This window comes from Microplitis mediator, chromosome 4 (genome assembly GCF_029852145.1).
Source record: "Microplitis mediator isolate UGA2020A chromosome 4, iyMicMedi2.1, whole genome shotgun sequence".
Lineage (NCBI taxonomy): Eukaryota > Metazoa > Arthropoda > Insecta > Hymenoptera > Braconidae > Microplitis > Microplitis mediator.
This window is the reverse complement of record NC_079972.1, coordinates 14,011,185-14,036,453: the sequence shown is the minus strand read 5'-3', so window position 1 is coordinate 14,036,453 and position 25,269 is coordinate 14,011,185. Positions and strand designations below refer to the sequence as shown.

The 25,269-nt window shown below is 31.5% G+C and overlaps 1 protein-coding gene across 1 annotated transcript in view; it reads right to left on the bottom strand.

The window, feature by feature from the left end:
* Positions 1 to 508: 508 nt before the first annotated feature.
* LOC130666715 (iroquois-class homeodomain protein IRX-1-like) overlaps positions 509 to 25,269 on the bottom strand; it is a 35,870-nt gene continuing 11,109 nt past the window's right edge. The window contains exons 2-3 of the mRNA XM_057467944.1: positions 4,632 to 5,033; positions 509 to 2,904 (exon numbers count right to left, since the gene is read on the bottom strand). Of these exons, the coding sequence (XP_057323927.1) occupies positions 2,481 to 2,904; positions 4,632 to 5,033 (826 nt within the window). The 3' untranslated portion in view covers positions 509 to 2,480. The remainder of the gene's footprint in view (positions 2,905 to 4,631; positions 5,034 to 25,269) is intronic.

The following is a 25,269-nucleotide window of genomic DNA, read 5'->3' as shown; positions in this document are numbered from 1 at the left end:
GCGGCATCAACCTATGGGATCAGTTACAACCTATGCCAGACTTGTGATTGGTGTAAATTGTAAGTGACACCCACGCCCACATGTCCATTACTCTTATATATTATTACTGGAATTATTTTTACGACTACATTCACTACACAGAAAAAAAGAATTTCTTGGCGCAAGAAATATTTTGTATTATGAATCGAAGACAAAAATTTTTCTTGGCTCAAGAATTTTTTTCTCGCCTAAAAAATTTTTTTCTTGTTCCGAGAAAATTTTTTCTTACCCCAAAAAAAGTTTTGTTTTCACTTTATAATACAAAAAATTTCTTGGGTCAAGTAAAAATTTTCTTAGAACAAGAAAAAATTTTTTGCGCCAAGAAATCCTTTTTTTCTGTGTACAACAATTGTGAATATATATGTATTAGTTTGATTTTTTGTCACTGGAAATAGAGGATGATTTTGGTTTTATTTATAAATAAGATTTCAAAATTTATTTATAATAATTTTTTAATATATTTCGCGTGAATTTATTTACAGGCGCAAATAATAATAGTAATAATAATTATTATTGATAATAATAGTTCATGATCATTTCTGTTCAATTTTTTTTTTCATATATATATATATAATATGTATAATTTTTATATTTACGAACCTAATGCATATTCTAGACGTATGTTCAATATTTATAAAGAATTACCTATACAATTATTTTTACTAGTACGTTTTTTAGTTTTAATATTTTTAACTTATTTATTTTTCCGTTTCTTCGGTTTTTTTTACAATCGAATTTACGGTATTTTTAGTCCAGTAATTTTTTGAACGAAAATTCTACGGTAGATTCAATCTTTTTTTGACATTTACATTTTTTCGGTTGGCAAAAAATAGTTTTAAAAATTTTGATTGAAAAAATTACGAAACTGAAGAAATGGAAAAAAAATATATATATTTTTGACGAAATAATTCTTCATAATAAATTTACTTTTGCACAAAATCCGCAACGAATTTTCGTCGCCACCCCAATTACCAAAAAATTAAAATAATAAAAATTTATTATTTTTTTTTAATAACTAAAATATTAATCACTTATCACCGCGAATCAGTCTTATCTCTTGCGGATAATCAAAAATTAACTCAAACATTAAACCAATTTGAGGCAAAATGGGACACCTTCAGTTTTAAAAACTGAAAATTTTACCCCACATTTTTTCATCCCCTACAGCCATACAAATTTTATTAAATAAAAAAAACCTCTCAAAATTAGACTTATTATTTTTTCTGACCAACTCACCCCCGGTGTCTTGAAACAGTAAAAGATTTGCAACAAAAAAAAATTTTTTCGGTGTCTCATTTTGCCCCGTCTACTATATTAATATTTATCTTAACAAATAAAAATCCACCATTTATTTTTTAATTATTATTATTTATCATATATTAAATATCCTCGAAAGTATTCTACTAGTTCACTCGCGGTGATCACTGGTAATCAATTAGTAATTTTTTTTTCTTTTAGAATAATAATAATAATATTTACAATAATCAATAAAATAATCTACATAATTGCGCGTTACGAGCACTCGTTGTTTCTTTGAGAAACAATTTTTAAATTAAATTTAATGATATTAATAATAATAATAATAATAATAATAATAATAATAATAAGAAATAAGGAAAAACACTGATTGCTTCGAGCGACCTAGTGTTTTTGTTTAAAGACTTCCAGCGTCTGTATCCTTATTTCCTCTTTAAATTATATTTTAAAATTTATTACCCCAGTATAATTAATTATTTACAACAAAAAGCTCTGCCTAAAAGCTTATATGTAATTAGTTTAATTGTTTATTTACAAATTACTTATTTATTATAACCCAAGTCGAAATATTAGACGTAAGTTGACCGTTCTTAACGTTTTAGACGTAAATTGAACGTTTTAAACGTAAATTGAACTATTTTTTTGAATTTTAGTTAAAAAATAATTGGTAATTTCATGAGTTATGATTTTAGTTTAATGATAACATCGATTAATTAATTTCAATATTTGTAATCACAATTTTTATAACCTTGATATCATAATATATGAACAGATATAAATATATAGTGTTAAAGATAGAAGTATGAAACTGAAAAAAATTTTTTTCAAAATCCGAAATTTTTATTTAAGAGCCAGAACGGCGGACGACAAAATTTTAGGGAATTGGTGATTATAATCCAGGAGTAAAAAAAATTGTTGGTATGCTTATGTTTCCTTATTATAAGTCTAAATAGGTTTTAGTTACGTTTTCGATTTATGATACTCCCATCTATGTTTTGAATAAGTTGAAAGCTGTCAAATTGAGTTTTTAATGTCCGAAACATGCAATTTACGTTCAAAACGTTAAGAACGTTCAATTTACGCCTAATATTTCGACTCGGGAAAGATCTGAAAAATCTTTTTTTTCATTTCCTTTTTTTTTCAATAAATTATTGACAACTCAGTGGCGTTAACTCAGTGAGGTATCACGCGGGTGAGAATGGCCTGTGAATTTGCGGAGGTTTCGGGGGAGTACTTTGCGTCGGAGGTGTAACGACACGAATTAAACCTTGAGTTGGTACTTGAACAGACGACGGTTGATTTTGTTGAGACGAAGGTGTCTGGTGATTAGACGAAGGCGGACTGCCGCGTGATGAGGGCGTATGTGGACTCGGTACGGCAACACGTAGAGGTCCTGTTACTGAGAGGTTCGTCGCAACCAGGGGAGGACTGTGTGCCTCACTTAGACTGTCTGATAATCGAGATATTCCGCCGTCAGACAATCGAGACCCCTCGGACGACAATCTCGATATGCCTTCTGGTAGTTGGTGCTGCGGGTGGTGAGGATGGTGGATGAGACCCTCGTGCGGGTGCAGTCGAGGCGGTGGTAAACCCAATGGGTCTGGTAATCTATAATTTTAGTAATTCAAATTTTTATTTTATTTTTTATACTCGGCTCAACATATATTTGATCTCAAGACATTTTTTCTTTCGATTGATAAAAAATCATCATGATACTGAAGTTAACCGACGTCTAATAATTTTTGGATTTTTTTTTAGGCGGTAAATTATAAAAAAAAAAATTTGAAAAATTGCACCCGTAGTTTTTAAAATTTTCTACATGTGCATATTTTTATTTTTTTGTAATTGATTTGTTGAAAAAAAATAAATTTTTAATTGTCTGCTAACTTCAGGATCATAAAATCATCATGATACTGAAGTTAGCAGACGTCTAACAATTTTTTGATTTTTTTTTAGACGATAAACCAGAAGAAAAAAAATATTTGAAAAAATTGCACCTGTGGTTTTTTAAATTTTCTACATTTTCTACTTTTTTCAAAAAAAAAAATCCAAAAATTTTGAATTGTTTGCTAACTTCAGGATCATAAAATCATCAACAATAAAAATTAAAGGATCATCAGAAATTTTTTTTAAAAAATTTAATTAATTTTAGTTTTAATTAAAATTCTTCATAAAAAAAAAAAAAATTCAATTTTGTACTTCGACTTTTTAAAAATTTATTATCTGTAAATTTACTGATTCGAGACAAAAAATAAAAACTTTATTTAGAAGTTTTGATTCAAAATACTAGAGTAATATTTTTTTTTGAAATAAAAAAAATTATGACTTCTCAATTTTAATTAAAATCCTTTAATTTTTTCGAGTATTAATCATACATCGAAGGGAATAACAAAAAGGGCGAAAAAATTTTTATTAATAAAGATTTATTTATTTATAAGATTTTTAAAACTGACAATTTAGTGCACGTTTAATATTTAAAGTTATATCTATATTACAAATACATTATCACTCATATCTTTATTTCCAGTATAAATATACTCGTTTATATTTATGTACTCTCAATACATATATTTATATATAACACTCTTTTTGTTCTCACTTCAATTGATTGCATTTGTATGTTAGTAAAACATAAACCCTGTCATCATTAATAACACATAAACTACAATAAACAATTAACTAATATACATTATAAAATACCAATAAAATTAACAAATATATGTACAATTATTTTGTATATTAATAATTAACTCTAAAAAAATCATGCACTAAGTAACTTAGGTCACTACTTGTTATTCTACGGACAAAACACATTTAAAACTAACTACGAGGATCAGGAAACTTGAGTGGTCAGGGTTAAAATAGTCTATTACACACCTCGGGAGGAAAGTAGGAAATTTAAGCAACGCGCGTAATTGCCTACTCGAGCCGAAGCGCGGGTGGCAATCACGCCTACCTTCCTCTGTGGTGTGTAAATAATTTTCCACCAGATCTGCACCTGAAAGTTTAAATTTTCCCCTGTTTGTGGGAATAATGGCGCATGCGTTAATTTTTCTCATAAAAAATAAGAACGACTTTTTTCCACCTGAACAGAGGCGAGAATTTAAACTTTCGGATGCAGATCTGGTGAAAATATATTTAATAATTAATTAATTAATTGATTATTCTTGCTCTCGCGCTTTCACACACACACATACTTGCTCTTTCTCTTTTTTTTAAGGAAAACAATTAAGGAAAACACAGAATAGGGATCTACAGTTGTTAATAACAAATAAACAAAAAATATTATTTACAAATTCAAATAACGTTCTCTAATCATATGTCGATATACAGACCTCGACCCAAGATCTCCCCTGGGCCCGACGGCTTGAAATGGACTCGTCTCGGTGAGCCGAAAAATACCACCGGGGTTGGGAATCGTCGGGTGATTGTGCTGCGGACTGTGCGGCTCGAAACGGAACCCCGTAGGTGGAAATTTAAAGGCGGTCATGTGATTAAAACGAAGTTGGGTCTGCGTTGGGTCGTAACGGAAACCGAGGCCTGGTGGTGGTAAGGGCGCCACTGGCCCTAGCGATACAGGCGAGGGCTGGTGGTGGGACTGCGATGGCGGAGTCGATGAGGGCGAGGGTGGCGAAGTCCCGCCGAGAGAAATGTCCGAATCTTCGGAGTCACTTCCTCCCGCTGGGCTCAGAGGTCTTCTTGATCCGGCGCCTCCCGGACCTGATTGTTGCTGCAATCTGTAATTATAATTGCACATGTGATGATTTATTATGTCAGAATTTTGTTAGTGGGTTGGATAATATTTTTTTATTTTCATTTACATGAAATTATATTTTTAAAAATACAGTGTAAGCCTCCTGTCTACGGTATGACCATTTTATGCCTTAGGTGCTAAATGTCGACACATTCACGGCTCTTTTCAGTGGAGTGTTAATAATAATCGCTTCACAGCTCGTTACTTGCCCGGTACAGTAATTAACCGCGACCTCAGTAGAAAAGGCAATTAATGCGCAGCCCATCTTATTTTTTTGTCTCTAATGAATAAGTTGATGCGCCTCAAAACTATGGGGATCATGCTCATATTCCACAAAATTAAATCTTTTTTTTCCGTTACACGCAATGCGCACCGTAAAAAAATTGCGGAGTGAACGCAGATTAAATCCGGAGTGAATACGAAGCGGATGACTGTATTTGCTTACACACACTGATAAAAAAGTTGACTTGATTCAAGCAAAAAAATCTTGAACCAAGAATAGCATTTTGAAGAAAATGATTTTCTTGAGTCTAGAGAGAAAATTCTTGGGCCATGAAATCATTCTCTGTTCAAGTAAATTTATCTTGATTCAAGAATTTTTTCTCTTGACTCAATAAAATCATTTTCTTCAAAATGCTATTCTTGGTTCAAGATTTTTTCTCTTGAATCAAGTCAACTTTTTTATCAGTGCAGAAAAAAAATTTCTTAGTTCAAGAATTTTTTTCTCGCTTCAAAAAATTTTTTCGTGTTTCAAGACAATTTTTTTTCCACCCGAGAAATTTTCTGTTTTCACTTTAAAATACAAGAAATTTTTGGGTCAAGTAAAAATTTTCTTTAGGCGAGTAACAATTTTTTGCGCAAAAAAATCCTTTTTTCTGTGTAGTCTCCTTGGAGTAAAATTCACTCCGAATGAGAGTTTATTTTAAATTGAAACTCCGAATCAGAGTGAATTCGGATTTAAATAAAATCCGTAATCACTACAAATTCACCCCCGATTTTTGACAGTGCGCACAGATAGTATAATCAATTTCTAGCAAATAATTAATAACAACAATAAATAAAAGCACAGAGAGATTAAATTGAAAAAAAAAAGAAAATGTTGTCACACACAAATGTTTTAAAAGAAGAAACAATTCAAGAATCCACTTTACAATTCCTCTGCTGTCGGCGACACTGGATCGATCCCAGCTCTCGGTAGAGTAAAAATAAAAAAAAAAAAAGTTAAAAAGCTGAGTATAAACTCCCGTTGATGTACATCAGAGCATAAAAAGAAACTCGAGAACGAAATACAAATGGTAGGAAAAAAGATTTTAAAAAAAATGTAAACTGTTTTCATTACTAATCGGTCTGTCCCTTATATTCGTTACTGTGAAACTCAACAGCCGTCTTTTATCGCTTTTAGTCTTTAGTCTTTATAGATTTTGTTTTTGAACTTCAAGAAGTTTACTTTATTTTAAATTTTGCAACATGCAGTTGCCATCAGACATCAGACATAAAGTGTCAACTAACAGTTTATTTAACTCTATTGTTTGTTTGTCGTTTTCATTTTTATTACTAAATATTATTTATTTTATATAAATAATTTATTTTTAATGATTGAAAAATAATAATAAATAAATATAAGAGAGAATTATTGTATTACATATTAAATTTGTCAATTAATCATTTTACACATGACCATTTAAAATTAACAAGAAGGGTGTAGCAAATCAAGAAGGCATTTATACGATAGCGGACATGTATTTTAAAGATACCGCTGGTGCTTCTGTATCTGGTATTACTGATGCGGACGAAACATTTGCTCTGGTATTAAAAAAGGAAATTAAAAAGATGTAAGAAGCGATGGAAAAAAATAACCGAAAATTCGGTAGCACGAAATTTATATATATATAGATTTAGGTATCAGGTGCAGTGTCCGGATGCGTGTGGCAACGGCGCGTGCATTTACGCGGGATGACAAGACGCTTTTTCAAAGCATATCGCCGGACGTACTAAAGTCCACGGGTCTCTGCCAATTATATTACGATGGACGGGATATAATGCCGCTTACTCGGTCGGTGAACCTATAATTCTTGTGAAAGTTTTGCTTCATATCTTTTTATAAATTATAATATTTATACAACAATATTATTACATTTATTAGCAACATCAATCATATATATTTTGTTTTACTTTGTAGACTACCGGAGCTTAAAAAAAAAATTTAATTTAAAAAAATGACATTTTTGAAGAAATTTTGTCTCCTGTCGCAGTTGACTTCAAATTATAATTTTTATTTTATTAATTAGTAAAAAATCGGGAGTGAATTCAGATTTTGTTTAAATCTGCATTCACTCCGATTCGTAATTTGAATATTAAAATAAACTTCCCTTCGGAGTAAATTTAACTCCGAGGGGATCAAATAAATAAACAATGATCCGGTCCGCATTCACTCCGGATTAAATCCGCGTTCACTCCCTAAATTTGTTCAGTGTGCACTAATTTTGACTCTCAAATGTAAACTAAAACTCGTCATAAAAATAAGTACCCCCATGAAGAAAAAATAAAAAGGTCTAGAGTGCAAAGAACGGGATATCATTTTAACAGAATCTGCCCGACGTGTCATAGTATACTATTAAAAGAGGCTCATATCTACTTTCATATTAGTTAATAATATATACACACATACACACACCGAGGTATAGAATATAACCACCCGAACGGATTTTGGTTTTCTCCCTGAAAAAAAAAATTTCCGCATCTTCGTCTCCAGTCCCGCGTCCACCCGTCGACGCACAACTACACTTATAAATACCCAGATGCACAATGGGGGTACATATCGCCGAAGAATCTGAGCCTCGTTTGGCCCACGACAAAAGGTAACTGGATACCCGGCGGGTCCACCGGCACGGTGTGCATCATGTGAACGACGGCCGAGGCGCGATTTGAAACGGTCTATGCACCCTGTCTTTTTCTCATTCTCCTCTTTTTATTATCGCTATTATTATTATTCCTACTACTCTATATCTGCTACTACTACTACTGCACACAAAATATTTTTCACTCTTTCTCTTTCGTTCTCCGTCACATTCACCCGACCCCACCCCAACCCCCGGGCATTTTTTTCATCCCCAGCTCGTTTTTAATAGCCGCTAATAGAGACGTTAAAACGATATGGCCCCTTCCAGCGACTCTGACGGCTTCATCTCTTTCTCTTACATTTGATCCACATATATATCTATATATATTCATTCAACTCTCTTTTAGATCACATTATTCCTTCTTTTATTACACGTGTGCGTTTTACAGGGGTATCCGATGCTCATTCTTTTACTTTATTTATTATTATGTTCACTTAGGCTCACATTTGAACCATTCCTCATTCGCGTATCTGCTGTTTTTACTTTACTGGGTTTCAAAATTTAAAATAAACTACTCCCTAGAAAATGCACACCTTCGAAAAAGGTGTGCATTTATAAAAAATATCGAGACAGATGTTTATTGTTATTTTAAAGTTTTTAAAATACGCATTAGTGTCCAAATGAAGAAGAAAAAATAAAAAGCTGAGTTGTTGCCGCACTAAAATGCTCGAGAGGCATTCAGACAACAGGTAGAGTGGAATGATTTGCAGAATTTTATCGTTTATTGCGATCAAGCCAACTTTTTTGAGGGATGCACTTTTACTACTTAACTTTCAAATTTATGTATGTATATATATATATATATAATATCAACAGGGCGCCAGCGTTATGTTAGAGAACAAAACGACAAATGTTTGTTTTCCAAGCCACTTGTTCTTCTACTCGAGGATATTTTTAATATTTTCTCATTTTCTATCGCTCACTGAATTCCGATATGTTTGACCATTTTTAAGTGCTATCTATCCTACTTTATACAGATACATACACAGTACAAAAATCATAAAAAATACCGTCTCTAACCGCGTAACAAATGGACGTCAAAAAAAACAGTAAATTGATATTTTAGTCTCTTTAAAAATCAAACACGTTCATATTTATTTACGGAATTTTCTCTTGTCTATCATCGTTTTAAATTGGAAGACATTATTTACATTATGTTTTGAGTCTACAGTGGCCTTTTTATTTATCTATCATGTGGGAAACATAATCTCGTACAAATTTTCTCATAAACTTTTAGCTTTGAGATTTTTTATTTTAAATAAATTTAAAAAGTTACTTAATTTGAATGGTGAAAAGTGACCGTACAACATCCTGGCAAGGTAACTGCATCCGGAGATTAGCTACTATGTACGTAATCCCGTTGTCTTTAGGTGAATTTTACGAGACCGTAAAATTTGTTGGCCCTGCTCGAGGGCGCCTCTGTTTCAACAACAGATGAGACTCATTCACTCTACTGTGCTCTTATATATATAAATATATATATATATATAAACGTAGACGTAGACTACTATGTATATATTTAAGTTTTCATCTCGTTCTCGTTCTCATTCCCATTCACTTTGGTCTTGTGTGTCTCTCTGCAGGAAAATTATCCGTCCTTTCAGCAACCATCCGAGATAAACGACGGTATAATTAAGACCCTAGACATCACAGCAATTTAGCTGTACGCACGATCGAATTTAACATGCGCCCGAATTTATGTGCATTCATTTTTTCATGGTGCTGTCGAAGAATTTAATACAAGTAGCAACAACAGAGCGCCGAACGTAAACATTCAAAATTTTTAGAACAGGGGATGAATAGTGAGTTCTAAAGAAAACAATTGCGAATTGGGCTAATGCATAATTAAGTTGCTACTTGGTGTGGAAAAAAGACCGTCATTTCGTTAGTAATAGTTTTAAATTAAAACCGGAAGCATTATACACAAATTTCTTTTTTTTTTTTAAATATGATCACGATAAACATCTAAATTCATGCTTCAAAAATCAAGGAAATGGTATTTCATTTATTTTAGGTTTTTTTCCCTAAATATAGAGGGAATGGGCAAAACGCGACCCCGTGAAATTTTTATGTGGGGCAAAATGAGACTATTTCAAAGAAAGAAAATTCAAACACATAGAAAGTCGAGGCAAGTTGGTCATCGGGAGTAAAAGTTTTTTTTTTATTTAAAAAAAAAATTTTACTTGCTCTCTAAACATGAATAAGTGAAATAGGGGAAGGGGGCAAAAGGGGGTAGGGTAGGCAGAACGGGGTACCCCCAAAATTTGATAAAAAAAAATTTTATATTTTAAATGGTTTTTAAACATTCCAAAATCACTTCTGTAAATATAATTAAGCGTTACTTTGAATTTTTTTTGGTAAACTTTTTCAAAAATCAATTTTCAGTTGAAAAATACTAAAAATTTTTTTTCTTCTTTTGTATCCAATAAACATGTAAAATATAATTTTTCTTCATGTAAATTACTTAAAAAAAAATTCAACTTAATCAAATTCGTTTAAAATCCAGAAATTTTTTTTTTTACCTTTTTTAGGGGGTACCCCACTTTGCCCGCAGAAATGAAAAATTATTTTTTTCAACGGTAACTGAAAATTTCTTCTATTTACTTTGAATATCATTAAAAAAAAAAGATTTAGCGTATGTGAGTTCTCGAAAACTTGGTATTTTCTTAAGTACCCCCTTTTGCCCCTCCCTCCCCTAAGTGAATATTCACTAATTCTAAGTGCCAACCGAACCACTTTTTGACATTAGTGGTTCGGTTTGCACTCGGAATTAGTGAATATTCACTTATTTTCACTAATTCATGTTTAGAGAATGGCCCATACTTTTGCATACATGGAAAATCAAAATTTTGAAATGCCGGTTGCAGAGTTTTTTTTAAAATAGTGTCTCAATTTACCCCAGTGTTCTGGGATCTAAACAGCTTCCGTCCAGTCGAATCTAAATCGGGTAAATTTGTTGGTAAATAATAAATGTGCAATCAAAAAGTGATTCGTTTGTACAGAATGTGTAAGCACGAAAGTTTGCAGGAGAAATATATCGTAGAGGGCGTGGATACAAAAGAAGACATAAGATTATTCGGGAGCTGAGCATTGCTCGAGGGCCAAAGTGATGAGTCTTGTTCTGCTCCTATACAACTACCGTACATATATATCTATATATATATTGTGTAAGAGTACGACGTCGTGCTTGCTGATGTTTGAGGGCAAATACTCTAGTCTTGAGTGAGCTTGGAAGCTCTCGACGTCCTTCCCGGATATCGATGGCTTGTCCTTCAACCCAGCTACAACAAAGTCCCCATAATCGATCTCAGGCTCTCAACTTTTCACTTCGTGCATCAGATAAATTATCACGTTTTCTTTCCTTTTTAAAAAACTATCCGGGCTTTGTTTTAAGCCAACATTTTTACGTGTGTTATATATATTTTACTAAAAGCCGCACGCGTCAATTTTTCAAAGAGGCCATCATCGGAGAGATCGGCTCGAGAGATTGATGAATATTATGAGGGTCCTCAAGTGGATAGCCGACCCATTGCTCCAGAGTACTCAAGCTAAATTAAGTTCACTCGATAAAAATTTAAATATATACCATCACACCATCGCCATCAACATCAACATCAACATCGTCTAATCTAGTCAAATTACTCGAAGGCCTTTTCTAGGTCTATGCATCCCGAAATCTCAATAGCACACAATATTTATTCCCGACCACCCATCTAGCAAAATAGAACACGAATCTACTAGGCCAAGACATCCGAGCCGTTTAAAAAGAGTGCCACCTATGAGCCTAGATGATCTAATGAAAATAGATGTGAAAATAGGATATTTACAGCACACATATAATACATATATGTGTATATAAATATACATATGAATAAGGACCTAGCCGAGTAATCGGATCGGTTTGGCCGATGAATCCAAACGGGAAATCGATACGACCACCCGTGCCCACAGGTATCCCACCGTTATACCCTCGGTGTGTAAGATAAAGGTAAAATAGAAAATAAAAAAAAATTAGAGTAGAAAATATAGAAGCGAAGCTAAGCAGGGCCCACTTGCACTGGTCGCCCACGGTCAATTAGGCATCCGAGGCACCGAAAAAAATTCGCGGACCAAATTCTGGGTGACAGCCTGTAAAACCACACCGGAGTTCTGGTTCGGGTTATATTAGTGTTCGGTTCTTATAAGAGACAGACCTGGGCAGTTTGTTAAAGACGAGCGTCTTGAACGGTTGTTATTTATTTTTTCACGGAAGAGAAGTAAAGCGGATACTTGTCACTAGAAGCCGGACTATCTTTAGCTGTACGCAGGATCAAGATATTGGGGATGGAGACGACGAGAGAAGGATGATGATAAAAATGTGAAAAGAAGCGGAGAAAAAGGAGCGAATCTGTATCGGTTTTCAAAGAGTTCCGTAAACGGGTTGCTCTTGCCTCAATCCGACGGGCAGTCTTTATTATTTTCAGTGGTTTGGTTTTACTAAATAACTTTTATGTGTAGGAGCATAGTATAGCAAGGAGAGATTGTTAAATTATTATTTTTCGGATACTGGATGCTGGATTCTGGAGACAAAATAAAACTAATAAGTAAAAAGGATGCAGGATGTTGGATGTAGTGATGTATTATGCTGGATGGTATAAGATTTCACACGTGAACGGGGAAAAGAGGGAGGATCAGATTGGCTGGCCGGTGTGCCTTAAGCCGTCGCAAATTACTCGGTAAGCCTTTTAGTCGAGTTGTTTTGCTCGTTTTGCTTAAAGCTTATTTGCTTTAGTTTGTTCTTCATCTCCTCTATCACAGCCCTCTGGAAGGAACCTCGCTGTCCTGTGTATTATTTCACGCTGAGCAGAGTAGATGTATTATATTATACATATATAATATACGTATTGTGAATTAGTGATGAGAATTTGAGCTTCTGCGTTTTAATTCCTCTAAACGGAATTTTTAACTCAAGACCTTTTTGCCTCGCACTGATTTACGCTCACTGTAAATCTCATATTCAGGATTTTTTCAGGATTAAAAGTATGTCTTGTACGTGAACTTTTTTCTGTTGAAGAGAATTACGTGGAGAGAATGAAAATGATGAAAAAATTACTAAGTAATTTGTCTATAAAAATTGGAAATAGATCCGCTTGTGATGTGAAACCAATCATCAGACATTGCAGGATCTCTGGCATCAAAGACTTGAAGACACGAATCCCCCGAGGCGAAGTGTCGGTACAGTTTGGTGTTGGGGTGAGAGCTGTGTTGTGCATGGACGGTGACGAGGAAGAGTAAAAATTTAAATTTAACGCAATTTCAGACGATTACCACGGGGCCCCGGTTCTGTGATACACCCGCCGCCCTTAGTTCCTTGATTGGCTTACATTGTCGATGCTTAACTGTTTCATGCACCACTGACCGATCTACGACTAGAGGGATATCGTTGGACACGATAGGGGTAACATTTCATGCCCCTAAGGGATGTCACCAAGTTACCAACCAAGATTTTGTCACTCATCCCTGCACTGATATATACTCTCATAGTATATTATATATATATATATATATATATACACGCGAATACACAGCACCCCTGACGGCTCATTTTCATTGTCATCACAACTTTTTATGCATCAGATCATTTTGTATTATCAATTACACTGCACACTGTGTAATCGATGTACTTTTTATTCATACGAAAAATAAACTACTATTTTATTTATTCATTTTTTTTTAGTTAACTAATAAAATTAATTACCCGGGCAGAAATATTTGGCCGAGAATACGCCGAAACCATAGAATTTTATTCAAAGAGGCCGAAATGTCGTTGAAACCGTACACTGAAAAAAAGATTTATTTGAGCCAAAGATATCGTATATTTGGGCATGGCCAAATAAATATTTAATTGTGAGAAAGATATAATATATTTGAGTAGTTTAATTGCGTGAAATAAGTGATTTATTTGTGGTAAAGAAATGATCCAATTGCTACAAATAAATAAGGGCTTCAAATATATGTATAGTATCGCCAAATTTTAGGTTATTTGTCATAAATTTAGGATCTTTACAAATATATTAGTATTTATCACAAATAACCCATACAAAAAAAATACATAACCGGATATATCCAGGCAAATCTGGAATATGTTGCAAATATGCAACATATAGATAAATATATGTCTCATATATGCAGATTTGCCCGGATATATATTTTTTTCGTATGGGAAATTATATATTTCCGTCAAATTATAAAATTATTTGAATCAACTGTCATATTTTGTTGTACCAAATATTTTTATTTGTCATTAAGATATATTCAAAAAAAAGCCACAACTGAATTGATTTATTTGGGACAAATATTTCTTTTTTTCAGAGTATAATTTTATTGGAAAACGTCAAAAGTTGGCCGAAAACGCGTCGAAATTTGATTATTCATCGGAATCCGAATATATCATTGGAGATTTACAATTTGAAAAAAATATAATCTTATTAAATTCAAAAGATTTCTTCGTATTTTGAAAAACTTCTGTATTTAGAAACCGAAAAAATTTTTTTATCTGTTACAAATAAATTTTTCTAATAATAGCGATTAGTTTTGTTGTCATAAATAAAATTTTTGTGTGTGTGGGTTGTTAAAAATGCAATGATTTAAACCTCAATCATATAGGATCTATAAATGTTACATAAATGTCTTAGTTACTAAGATTTACGACATATTTGCTTCGGCAATTAGACGCTATGAAACCTGTACTCTATATCATAGTAATAATTATTGGTTTTACTGTTTCATCAAAGTTATTAAGGAGCTACCGAACTCGTTACTAATTAAATGTTTTGTTAACTTTTATGTCAGCTAATATTCAAATTTATTTATAAGTTTCATTAGCAACTTAACGATAAATTATTATTATTGACCACAAAAACGATAATAAATTATTGGTAGCAGTATGTAAATAATAAAATATTGAGATAAAAGTTATTCACAAATTTTTGTCGAGTTCCCATTTCTCTCCGACGTTTTCCTTATGAATAAAAAAATAGAAAAAAATTTTTTCTAAGGTTTTATTGTGATGTCAATTTCTTTGACATAAATACTTATGTATAGCTTTGAAAAATTGACCAAATATGATTTGCACAATAGTGAATTGTATGTCTAGGTACATTTATATATATATGAATACGTGTAGAGTAGATATTAAAGTGATTTTGAGAATGGACCGAGGGGAAAGAAAAATTAAACGATTCGCGGGTCTCCGGTTTTTCTTTGGGATCTGAAAAACGAATCAATTTCTAACTCAGTGCAATAGTCTGTTCCGAAAGCGTACGGAGAGTCTCGTGTAAACCAATTTCAGGCAATTTCGCGTCAAGAATAGCCTCTTGAACGATAAATTGACCTCCGTATATCGTGAGTTGTAGCACCAAGGAACCCACCGTCCATTTCAATTCATCGACACCGTCTATCGTTAAAGCACACAACACACTTATGTTCAGTCCGCGTGGACGTTGAGTGCTGAAAAATTATTTTTACCACCGAAATAAAATTACATACAAAAAATTTCAAGATTTTACTCAATATTATTTTTTTAATCGAAGAAATCGGAGCTCAGCTCGAAATACGCTAATCTTTTTTTTGGAGTACAGTAAGAAAATTTGGATTTTCTTCTATCATGGAAATTATTCTTAAACTTAAATATAGAATTTTATTGATTCTACTTAAGAAAATTTTGTTTTTACAAAAGTTAATTTTTTTTCAGTGCATGAATAAAATTCATCTGTATTTCATACACAGAAAAAAAAAGATTTCTTGGCACAAGAATTTTTTATTCGTCCCGAAAAAATTTTTGCATTATGAATTGAAAACAGAAATTTTCTTACGGCGAGAATGAATTTTCTCAGAGCAAGAAAAAACTTTTTGAGTCAATGAATTTTTCCTCGTCTTAAGAAAATTTTTGTGTTCAATTTATAATACAAAAAAATTCTTGCGCCCAGAAATGATTTTTTTCTGTGTATGTGCGAGTTATGATGAAAAAAAAATAATAAATAAAAAAAATAAAAATCCCGTGGGAATTTTCAGCGACGGCGATTTCGTCTGGTTTTATTTTCGAGTAGACTATCGTCAAGTCCAAAGTGGAAATTAGCGAGTCCCCGAGTCCCTTGGGGCAACGATCTTCCTCTACTCTGCTAGAACAACTTTTCCAACAAAAACCCAGCGAGTAACAACGAGTTGATATTACGCGGTCCCTTTTCAATGTTCCGGCTTCTTGAAGTGTCAAATTCGATAAAACACACTACCATAAAATCTACTACTTCTCATCTCCTCCGTATCGTACAGTATTTTTATACCCACTGTAGTCTGCCCTGATATTATTTTTCTCACAAAATGTCACATCAAAAATATTTTTAAAATTACGAAAAGCAAATTAATAATTAGCAAGATAATAAATAAAGGGAGTAGTCTTTGCTGAAAGTCATAGGTGTACTTGTATGTGTACTTTAAGGAGTATTACGTGTATTGTGGGCGGTGAAACCAAGTGTGAAATTATCCTCGTCGACGGGGCTTGCAGGTATAGCCCGCGGAGTAAAGCGTCAATAGCATGCGCGAGGTTATACACCTGGCATGATATCGATTCCCGAGTTGCAGGTGAGTCTCTCGTACACTACAGTCATACCCATATACTCAAACTTTAAGACCGGCTGGGAGATATTACTTATAAATAACTTATTTTGCATCCGACTCATTTTATTCCCTTTCAACAAATATATACATATATATGCATTCAAACAATATTACATATAAGACTATAACACTGTAAAAAATTGGGAGTGAATGCGGAGTAATTACAGATTTTATTTAAATCTGAATTCACTCCATCACTCGGAGTTCCGGAGGTTCAGAAAAATCACTCCGGATATGAAGTTAATTAGGGAAATTTTTTTTCCATCGGAGTGATCTGGATTTTATTTCACTCCGATTCGGAGTTTTAACATTAAGGAGTTAATTTTACTCCGAGATTAAATAAATAGTCACCCGCTTCACATTCACTCCGGATTTAATTCGCGTTCACTCCGCGAATTTTTTCACAGTGAATATGGCGAAAGATCAGAGAAAGCTATAGAAGTACAAGGTAAAAAATAATTGTAATAAGAAACCTCGTACACTTTTTTATATTAAGATTTAATTGAAAAAAATAAAATAAAAAAAAAATTTTACTTATTCATTATATAGATTATTTATCTAGTTTGTAGTTGTGTGTATTTATTATTAAATATATTATATTTCATTGAAAAAAAAAAAAAAAAATGATGAAAATATTGTTGGACAATACACACATGTCCCCATTTCAGTAACAATGCAAACACACACGCATACAAAATAGATTTTTATCGACATGAATGCATTTACGCGCTAAAAAATAACGGAAGAAAAAAAATGTATACATATATATCATGTGTATCAATGTGTCAGTGTATATAGAGATAAAAAAACAGGTAGATAGTAACATCATCCAATGTAATGTTGGCAAGTAATTATACCGGCTATCTTTTATATCGAGGCTCCGATTAATTTCACGTTTTAATGTATACCGCGATGACGTGATCGCATGGTAGATTTTTATGTTTTACTGAAATAACTTACTAACGTATTTTATTTACATTCATTTTTAAATTCAATGTCTTTGGACACCAATTGAAGGTGAGTAATTTGATTTTTTGAATTTTAAAAAATTATGAAAAAGTAGACATAGAAATTGTCTGTTCATGTGACGATTGATAAAAAAATTGTCAGTCGGTTTTGAGTCACTGACACCCTTATTTTTTTTTATTCCAAAGAGATATGGCTACAAAATATGTGTTCAAGATAAATATAATAATGAAATGAAAGTATATTTTTTTTTTAGGCGAAGAAAAAAAATCTATTCATTAATTCTTTAGATGACGAAATTAATTCACGACTCATGGATATAAATTTCGAAAGGATTTCCTTGCTGTCACGAAATCGTACGTCGTTTCCTCGGTATAATTAAGGTCGACGACATTTCAACTGTTAGCTTTACTGTGGTTTATACGATAACCCTCTATGAATAAATGTGTCATATTTATAATACACATATACACATACATATGTGACTATAATATATTTATGAGTATTGAGTTTAATGACGTAAAGATTTAACGTCAAAACTTTTTTTTAAGTAAAATAAATAATTAACTTTCATTTTTAAAGGAAACCTACACAAAAAAAAAATTTCTGGGCATCAGAACTTTTTTCTCACCCTAAAAATTTTTTTTTTCCCCTAAGAAAATTTTAGTTTTTAATTCATAAAGATTTCGAAATTTTCGGGCAAGTAAAATTTTCTTTGGACGAACAAAATTTTTTTCTGTGCACAGAAAAAAAGAATTTCTTGGCGCAAGAAATCTTTTGTGTTATAAACTAAAAACAAAAATTTTTTTTGGATGAAAAAAAAAATTTCATAGTTCAAAAAATTTTTTCTTGTTCCAAAAAAATTTATTTTCGCTCCAAGAAATTTTAAGTTTTCATTTTATAAAAACGAAAAATTTCTTGAGGCTAGTAAAAATTTTTTTTGGACGAATCAAAATTTCTTACACTAAGAAATCCTTTTTTTCTGTGTGCATAAAAATAGTAAATTCAAATTTGCAAGCAACCGAATTTTGAAAATCAAATTTTTTTATTAAAATTATTTTACTTTTGCATTACTCCGATTTTTTTTTTATAAAGTATACCGTTAAAAATAATTTGAAAATTACAACACAAAACGAATTGAATTTTCATAACTAGATATTTGAATTGTATTTTCAATGAAAAAAGCTTTAAATTTAATATACGTAATTTAATAATCAAGCTGGTATTCAAAATTAAGAAAAAAAAAATGAATTTTAATAAACGTACTTAAAATTAATACTTGATTTTCAAATTTTCATAGCAGGTATTCAAAATTCTAAAACGTATATTGAATTTTAAAAATTCTATTTGAAATGTCATAATACTTATTTGAAAATTCAAAAAAAAGTATTTGAAAATCTAAAGTGTTAATTTGAAAATTCAAAAACGTGTATTTTAAATTCTATATGAAATTAGTAATGAAATTTCAAGCCCAAATGTATGTGTTTATCGCGTTATATACAATCTTTGAAAATTCAAACAATTTTTTTTACAGTGTATCTATTTTATGAACGGGTTGGAGTATTATGATTATGCTCCAAAGATGACTAAGTTGTTCCTGACGCTCGTGCATCAGCATCGAAAATTTTAATAAGCACGTCTCGGAAACATCTATTGTAAGACGGGTAGAATAATAATAATGATCAAGACTTACGATCATTAAATAATTAATAAAAAATTAATCGGATATTTAATTTCTATTTGACCCTCGATATATCTCGGATCAAAAATTAAATTAACACTAAACCAAACTAAAAAATGTAATTTCAATTTAATAATAAATTTAACGACAAATATGTCATTAAATATGACAACAATAAATTGGATTATAATTTACAAGAAGTCACGGTCATCCGTCGATTTTCGCGCAGCATAACGAGATGAGTTGAGCTCAAGTCAAAAGAGGGTTTATTTAATAAAAACAAAATATATTACTATCCATATATATATATATATATATATATATATATAAATATGAACATTCATTTGTTACTTATTTTTTATTACTATTCTCTCCTCTCGGCCTTAGCTCTCATCATCATCATCATCATCGACTCCCTCTCCAGCCGGCAATTATTTAGTAATTGAATGCGAAGAAGCTGAGAGTCATCGTTTAAATTATCATTCCAGCTTCACTCTCAGATACACAATATATATCTTGTCCGTCAGGTTCTCAGCTTATTGTTTATCGTCTGGTGACAGGGGACAACGGTAAAATAAAAAATTTCGAAAAAAATAATAATAATAAATAAATAAAAGTTAAATCCAGTGACACATTCTCCGGTAATTTATCAAATTGTCACTTTTGTGTGCTACTGTAAAAAACATTTTTATTCATTTATTTATTTATTAATCCATTATATAGATTTTTTATTATTTATTTACTTTTCTTGAGAATAAAAATATAATTATTATTCCATGGCAGATCGATTGTTAACAGCGATCACTATCCACCTAATAATAAATAACTTGGAACATGACTCCATGATTTTTGACAAGTTAATCACGCCTTAACTAATCCGCCTCTTCATACATATACATATATATACATGCATAAATATATGTATATGTATATGTATATGTATATTGATCTTTTTATTTTAGAAACCCAATGATCCAGGAGGTTCATATATATGTATATATATGATGTTTATATATATATAGTCATGTAGAAATAGAGATGTTGCTATGAATTTTATTAAGAATCGGCACCTATGGTGAGGTTCATTTAGTGTAAGATGAATCCACATAAAATATGAACATACTTATGTAAATGTTACGCTTAAAACATCATGTCAAATATGAACATATATATATAGCTTGAGTTTGTGTTTTAATATATAATGTATACTTGACGGGTATTTTTTATTTAATTTTTGTTTCGTTTCTTAGACGATGACTTAACAAATAATAAAATAACGAGAAGGGTAGGCCTTGTACTTTGCAACACTGTGTAAATGTTAAGATCACTGACTTATGAACCTTATGAAACACGAAATGATTCAAATCTAATGAAACTTCATTTTATTTATTATTTTTTTTGAGTACTTTTTAATTTATTTTCCTCTGGCTGACTGTTAAGAGATTCGGAGTTTGGTAACAAATTATTTACTAATGTTGAAGTTCATAAGAGAGTAGTAGGCTAATTTGGTTCAAAATTATCCGGAAAAACCACAGAAATATTTCTTATGAAAATTTTTGTATGCTTTATTTACTCAAATTGCTGTTGATAAAAATAAAATAACAATAGTCATATTATGGAATCCTTTTAAAACGAGATCCTCTTAGATTTAAATTTAGCATTAGATTTCTCAACTTGTTTGTTTTTCGACTGTAGACTATATATGCGTTAAAAAGAGAACCGGATTAATCCAAATGCTAATCCTATAGGCAAAGCACAGTCAATATATAAATATATGTAGAGTTGTTTTTATAGTGAGGGTGAATTGAAGATAGTGACGGAGTGATGTAAAAAAAGAGCTTAAAAAATGAAGGGAGATAGGTCAGCATCACTTTTGTTGTACAACTGCCTTATGTAGTGCTTGGTGACACTTGTTTGGTGTGTTTGCACACTCGTTTGATCTTCTCGCCTTAAAATCATTCAATTCGACCTTATCAATTTAAATTTTCACTTTATATTAAGTACATACACTGTAAAAAATCACCGGGGTAAGTCGAAGCGGTGTAGGTGTTAAATTTTAACCCCGAAAACGGTGTGGAAATAACGCCGCCGCCGGTGTAAATATTCTTTACCGGTGTTAAAATAAATTTTCCGGTGTTAAAAAATTTTACTTTGGGAATGTGTGTATATGCGTGTGTGTGTGTGTGTTTGAGTGCGTGTGTGTGTGTCAAAATATTCTTTGGGTTTTATATAGGCTTCTCAAAGCCAATGCTCTGAGCGGAAGCACTTTACCCCGCTTTTACACTGGTATTTTAACACCGCCGCATTACGCCTCCTACACCAGTGTAATTTCATTTTAACACCGGGCGGAGTTTAAATGAGTCCATTTTTAACACCGCTCTTTTTACAGTGTATACTTTTTTTTTACACTGTAAATAATTCGGAGTGAATTTGGAACCATTACGGATTTTATTGCAATCAAAATTTAATCCTTCACTCGGAGTTACGGAGTCAAAAAAAAAATTACTCGACACTGAGTAAATACAGAGTTCGTTTCTACAGAGGAGTGATTTTGGAGTGATCAGAATTTTATTTAAATCCACATTCACTTGTATTTGGAGTTTTGATTCGATACTAAAATAAACTCCCCGGAGTAAATTTGACTTCGATATAAAATATACAGTCAGTGCACTTCTGTCATAAATTAAAATAAAAATTATTAATTTTTTTAAAAATAATTTGATATTTTTTATTTTTATGCGATTGCTACGTCAGGAAAACGGGGTAAAAAAAAATGTGTGGACATGAAAAATTCAAAGAGTCAGTAATGAGCTGGCTCACAAAAGCACCGGCATGTTGAACGAGTAGCCACTGTGATGATTTGTTCGAAAATAAAAAATAAAAGAGAGAAAGAGAGTTGTAGTATAGTAGATGAAATCCACTTGGTGTTGGTGATTTGTCTGGTCTGAAGGACTGGACCCTGTCTTTTGTTACACTCCGTCAAAACAGTATTGTCCTGAACTAATGATCCTCATCTCTTATCTCTTCACCATTCTTATACTTTTTTTATCTTATTTTATTCATTTAAAACGTGAAACAACTTTAACACACGATTTTACATTCTCCAAATTACTTTTTTTAACTCACTATGTATATATTTTTTTATTATCTAGTTAATGAGCGAGGTGTCGAAAAATTTTTTCAGAAATTGAATTTTTTTTTAAATACTATTATTAAAGTTATTAACGGGTCGGATAATTGAATGAAAGTTAATTAAGATGGTGTTTAGAATTAAATTTAATTATGAGATTTATTGGTATTTAAAAGGCTTCGATACAATATAGAGCTGATGAAATGTGTATTAAGTATGAAATCCTTTAGCACTTGAGATTAATTTCCACTGAGCGTTAGAATCACCTCTGAAAAGTGATACTTTTTTTTATTAAGTTCACGTTTATATTAAAGCTGAGCCTGAATAGACGTCAATAAAATTATGAAACATGAAGCAATTTACAGTGAAAAAATCTGGAGTAAATTTTCAGATTTTATTTAAATCCGAATTCACTTGGAGTCACGGAGTCAAAAAAAAATTACTCCGCATCAGGATTTTATTTATTTCAAATCTCGTGTAAAAGTCAAATTTAGGTCTAATAATTCACTGAGAGTTTAAAACGTAGTGAATAGCCCGTGTAAAAAAAATTGTTAAAAAAAGGTTAAAAAAATGTTGACTATTCTAAACTTCAAAATTTGACACAATGACGAAATTTTTTTGAACGATTTTCAAACTTCTAAGTATGCACAGAAAAAAAACGATTGACTTTGTATGACAAATTAACATTTTTTGCCGCAAAATACGTTCAGAAAAAACGGATTTCAAAATTTTTCTGACCATTTTTCGTTTTATCATATTTCAGTAGTATGAGGACATTAATTGATTTTTCCCTTTAATTTTTAAGTTTAAAGAACGTTTAAAAAAAGTTCGTCGTTGTGTCATGTTTTAAAGTTTAGAATAGTCAACATTTTTTTAACAATTTTTTTCACGCGGGAGAAATTTCAAAATTTTTAGCCCATAAATAAAAAAATTAGATTAGCATTAAATAAAAGAATCAATTCAACGTCACCATTAAATGATGATTGAAACGTCAGAGTCTTCTCGTGCTGGCAAAAAGCTATTAACCGAAAGTGATCTGAAATGATTTCTTAAAGATTTTTTTCTCGGATTAGAATTATTATCGTGAATCGTAGTCGTGACATGATTGTTCGTTAGACGGCTATATAAAACAAGTTATACTATTTTATTCACTAAACCATATACATGTGATACGTATATGTGTATTAATAAATACATATGTACAACATATGTATAGATGTATAAAACTTGTTATGTTTAAATCCGTAACGTTTCCCACCTCGGTACACCACCGTGGCTAATTGACACGCTAGACACGCGGAAGGGTATTGCGTCGCATCGCCACAGTAATCTAGAAAACACGCTGCTACATTATACTTTGTAATCACTGTACGTCTCAGTATATAGATTAGTCATGAGCCAACAAATAGAATTAAAAAAAAAAAAAAATGGTGGAAAATCAAAAAGTGTGAACCTCAGTCGCTCAAATTTTTTTCAAATATTCCGCCTTTTTTTGTAGATGTCGCTTTTTATTTTTAACTTTACTGTCACGCTAGTGCTGCCGCCAATAGTTGGTAGGGAAAAATAAGAAAAAATGGCAGTTAAATTTTTCCTAAATTACCAGTTTTTAATTTTTTATTGCAATTAAACAAAAAGAATTGAGACAGTGATTTTTAATAGAGATCTTACGACAAAAGATACAAAGCTACTAAAAAAAAAATTAGCTCAATTTATTATATTTTTTGAAAGTTATCGTGGGTCCGAAGATTCGTACAGGACAATTGACAGCACTGGTTTCTTGGATTAGAATGATAAATTTTAAATCAATGGAATAATGAATTGACTTAATACCGGCTCGAAATTATTCCTCAATAAATTATCTTTGCAGTAGTAGGGTAGAAGTACCATTTGTGGCTACTGCTGCATTTTTGGACATTTAATACTTTATTTTAATCAACGGAGAAGTACAAAATAAAATTTCCATTGCAATAGTGTGATAAAAGTATCTTTGTACAAATTTTAAAAATTAATGATGTCATTGCGTCTTAAACAAATTAATTTATTAAAATTTTTTAAGGGTCCAAAACTGGCCCTAATGTGGCCACAAACGGTACCTCTATCCTATACAATGTAACTCATTCCAGTGTAATAAAAAAAATGTTGAGATCATTTAACGTCAGTGAATTAGTCGAAAAAATAATTTTGATCAGTCGGCAATCAAAATTTCTTACACTAAGAAATCCTTTTTTTTTCTGTGTGCATAAAAATAGTAAATTCAAATTTGCAAGCAACGGAATTTTTGAAAATCAAATTTTTTTATTAAAATTATTTTAGTTTTGCAATACTCCGATTTTTTTATAAAGTATCTATTTTATGAACGGGTTGAAGAGTATTCGCGACACAGCGCGTTCGCGATTCGCGTGCAAAAAAAAATCTTCAATAGATATTGCTAACAAACAAAAAAATCGGCTGTTAATATTCTAATCATGAACTTTTTCTTATTGAAATGTTTTGCTTAGATGACAACAACAATAATTATTAGTGACATATTAGATAGATTGATCAGATCCTTAATTAGTTATATGAGAACTAGCAAATAATAGTTCGTTAATTTAGACCAGGAAGTGTTCCTATCCCTGATACTAATCCTCAACTAATAATTAATTTCGTATCAATAAAGAAGACAGTGGAAAATTTTTTTATACGACTAATTAAATTAACACAAGAGTCTAATTATTAGTGTGTTAAGTAACACAATAAAATAAATAGCTTAGGGCGTCAAATAATGAAATAGGCAAAAATAGATAAAGGCGCAATAAAATATCGATCAGTTCATTAAATGTGACACGTGTGACCTTTGGGAAATTCTCCAGAATGTTATCAATAATATCCTATCCCACACAGAAAA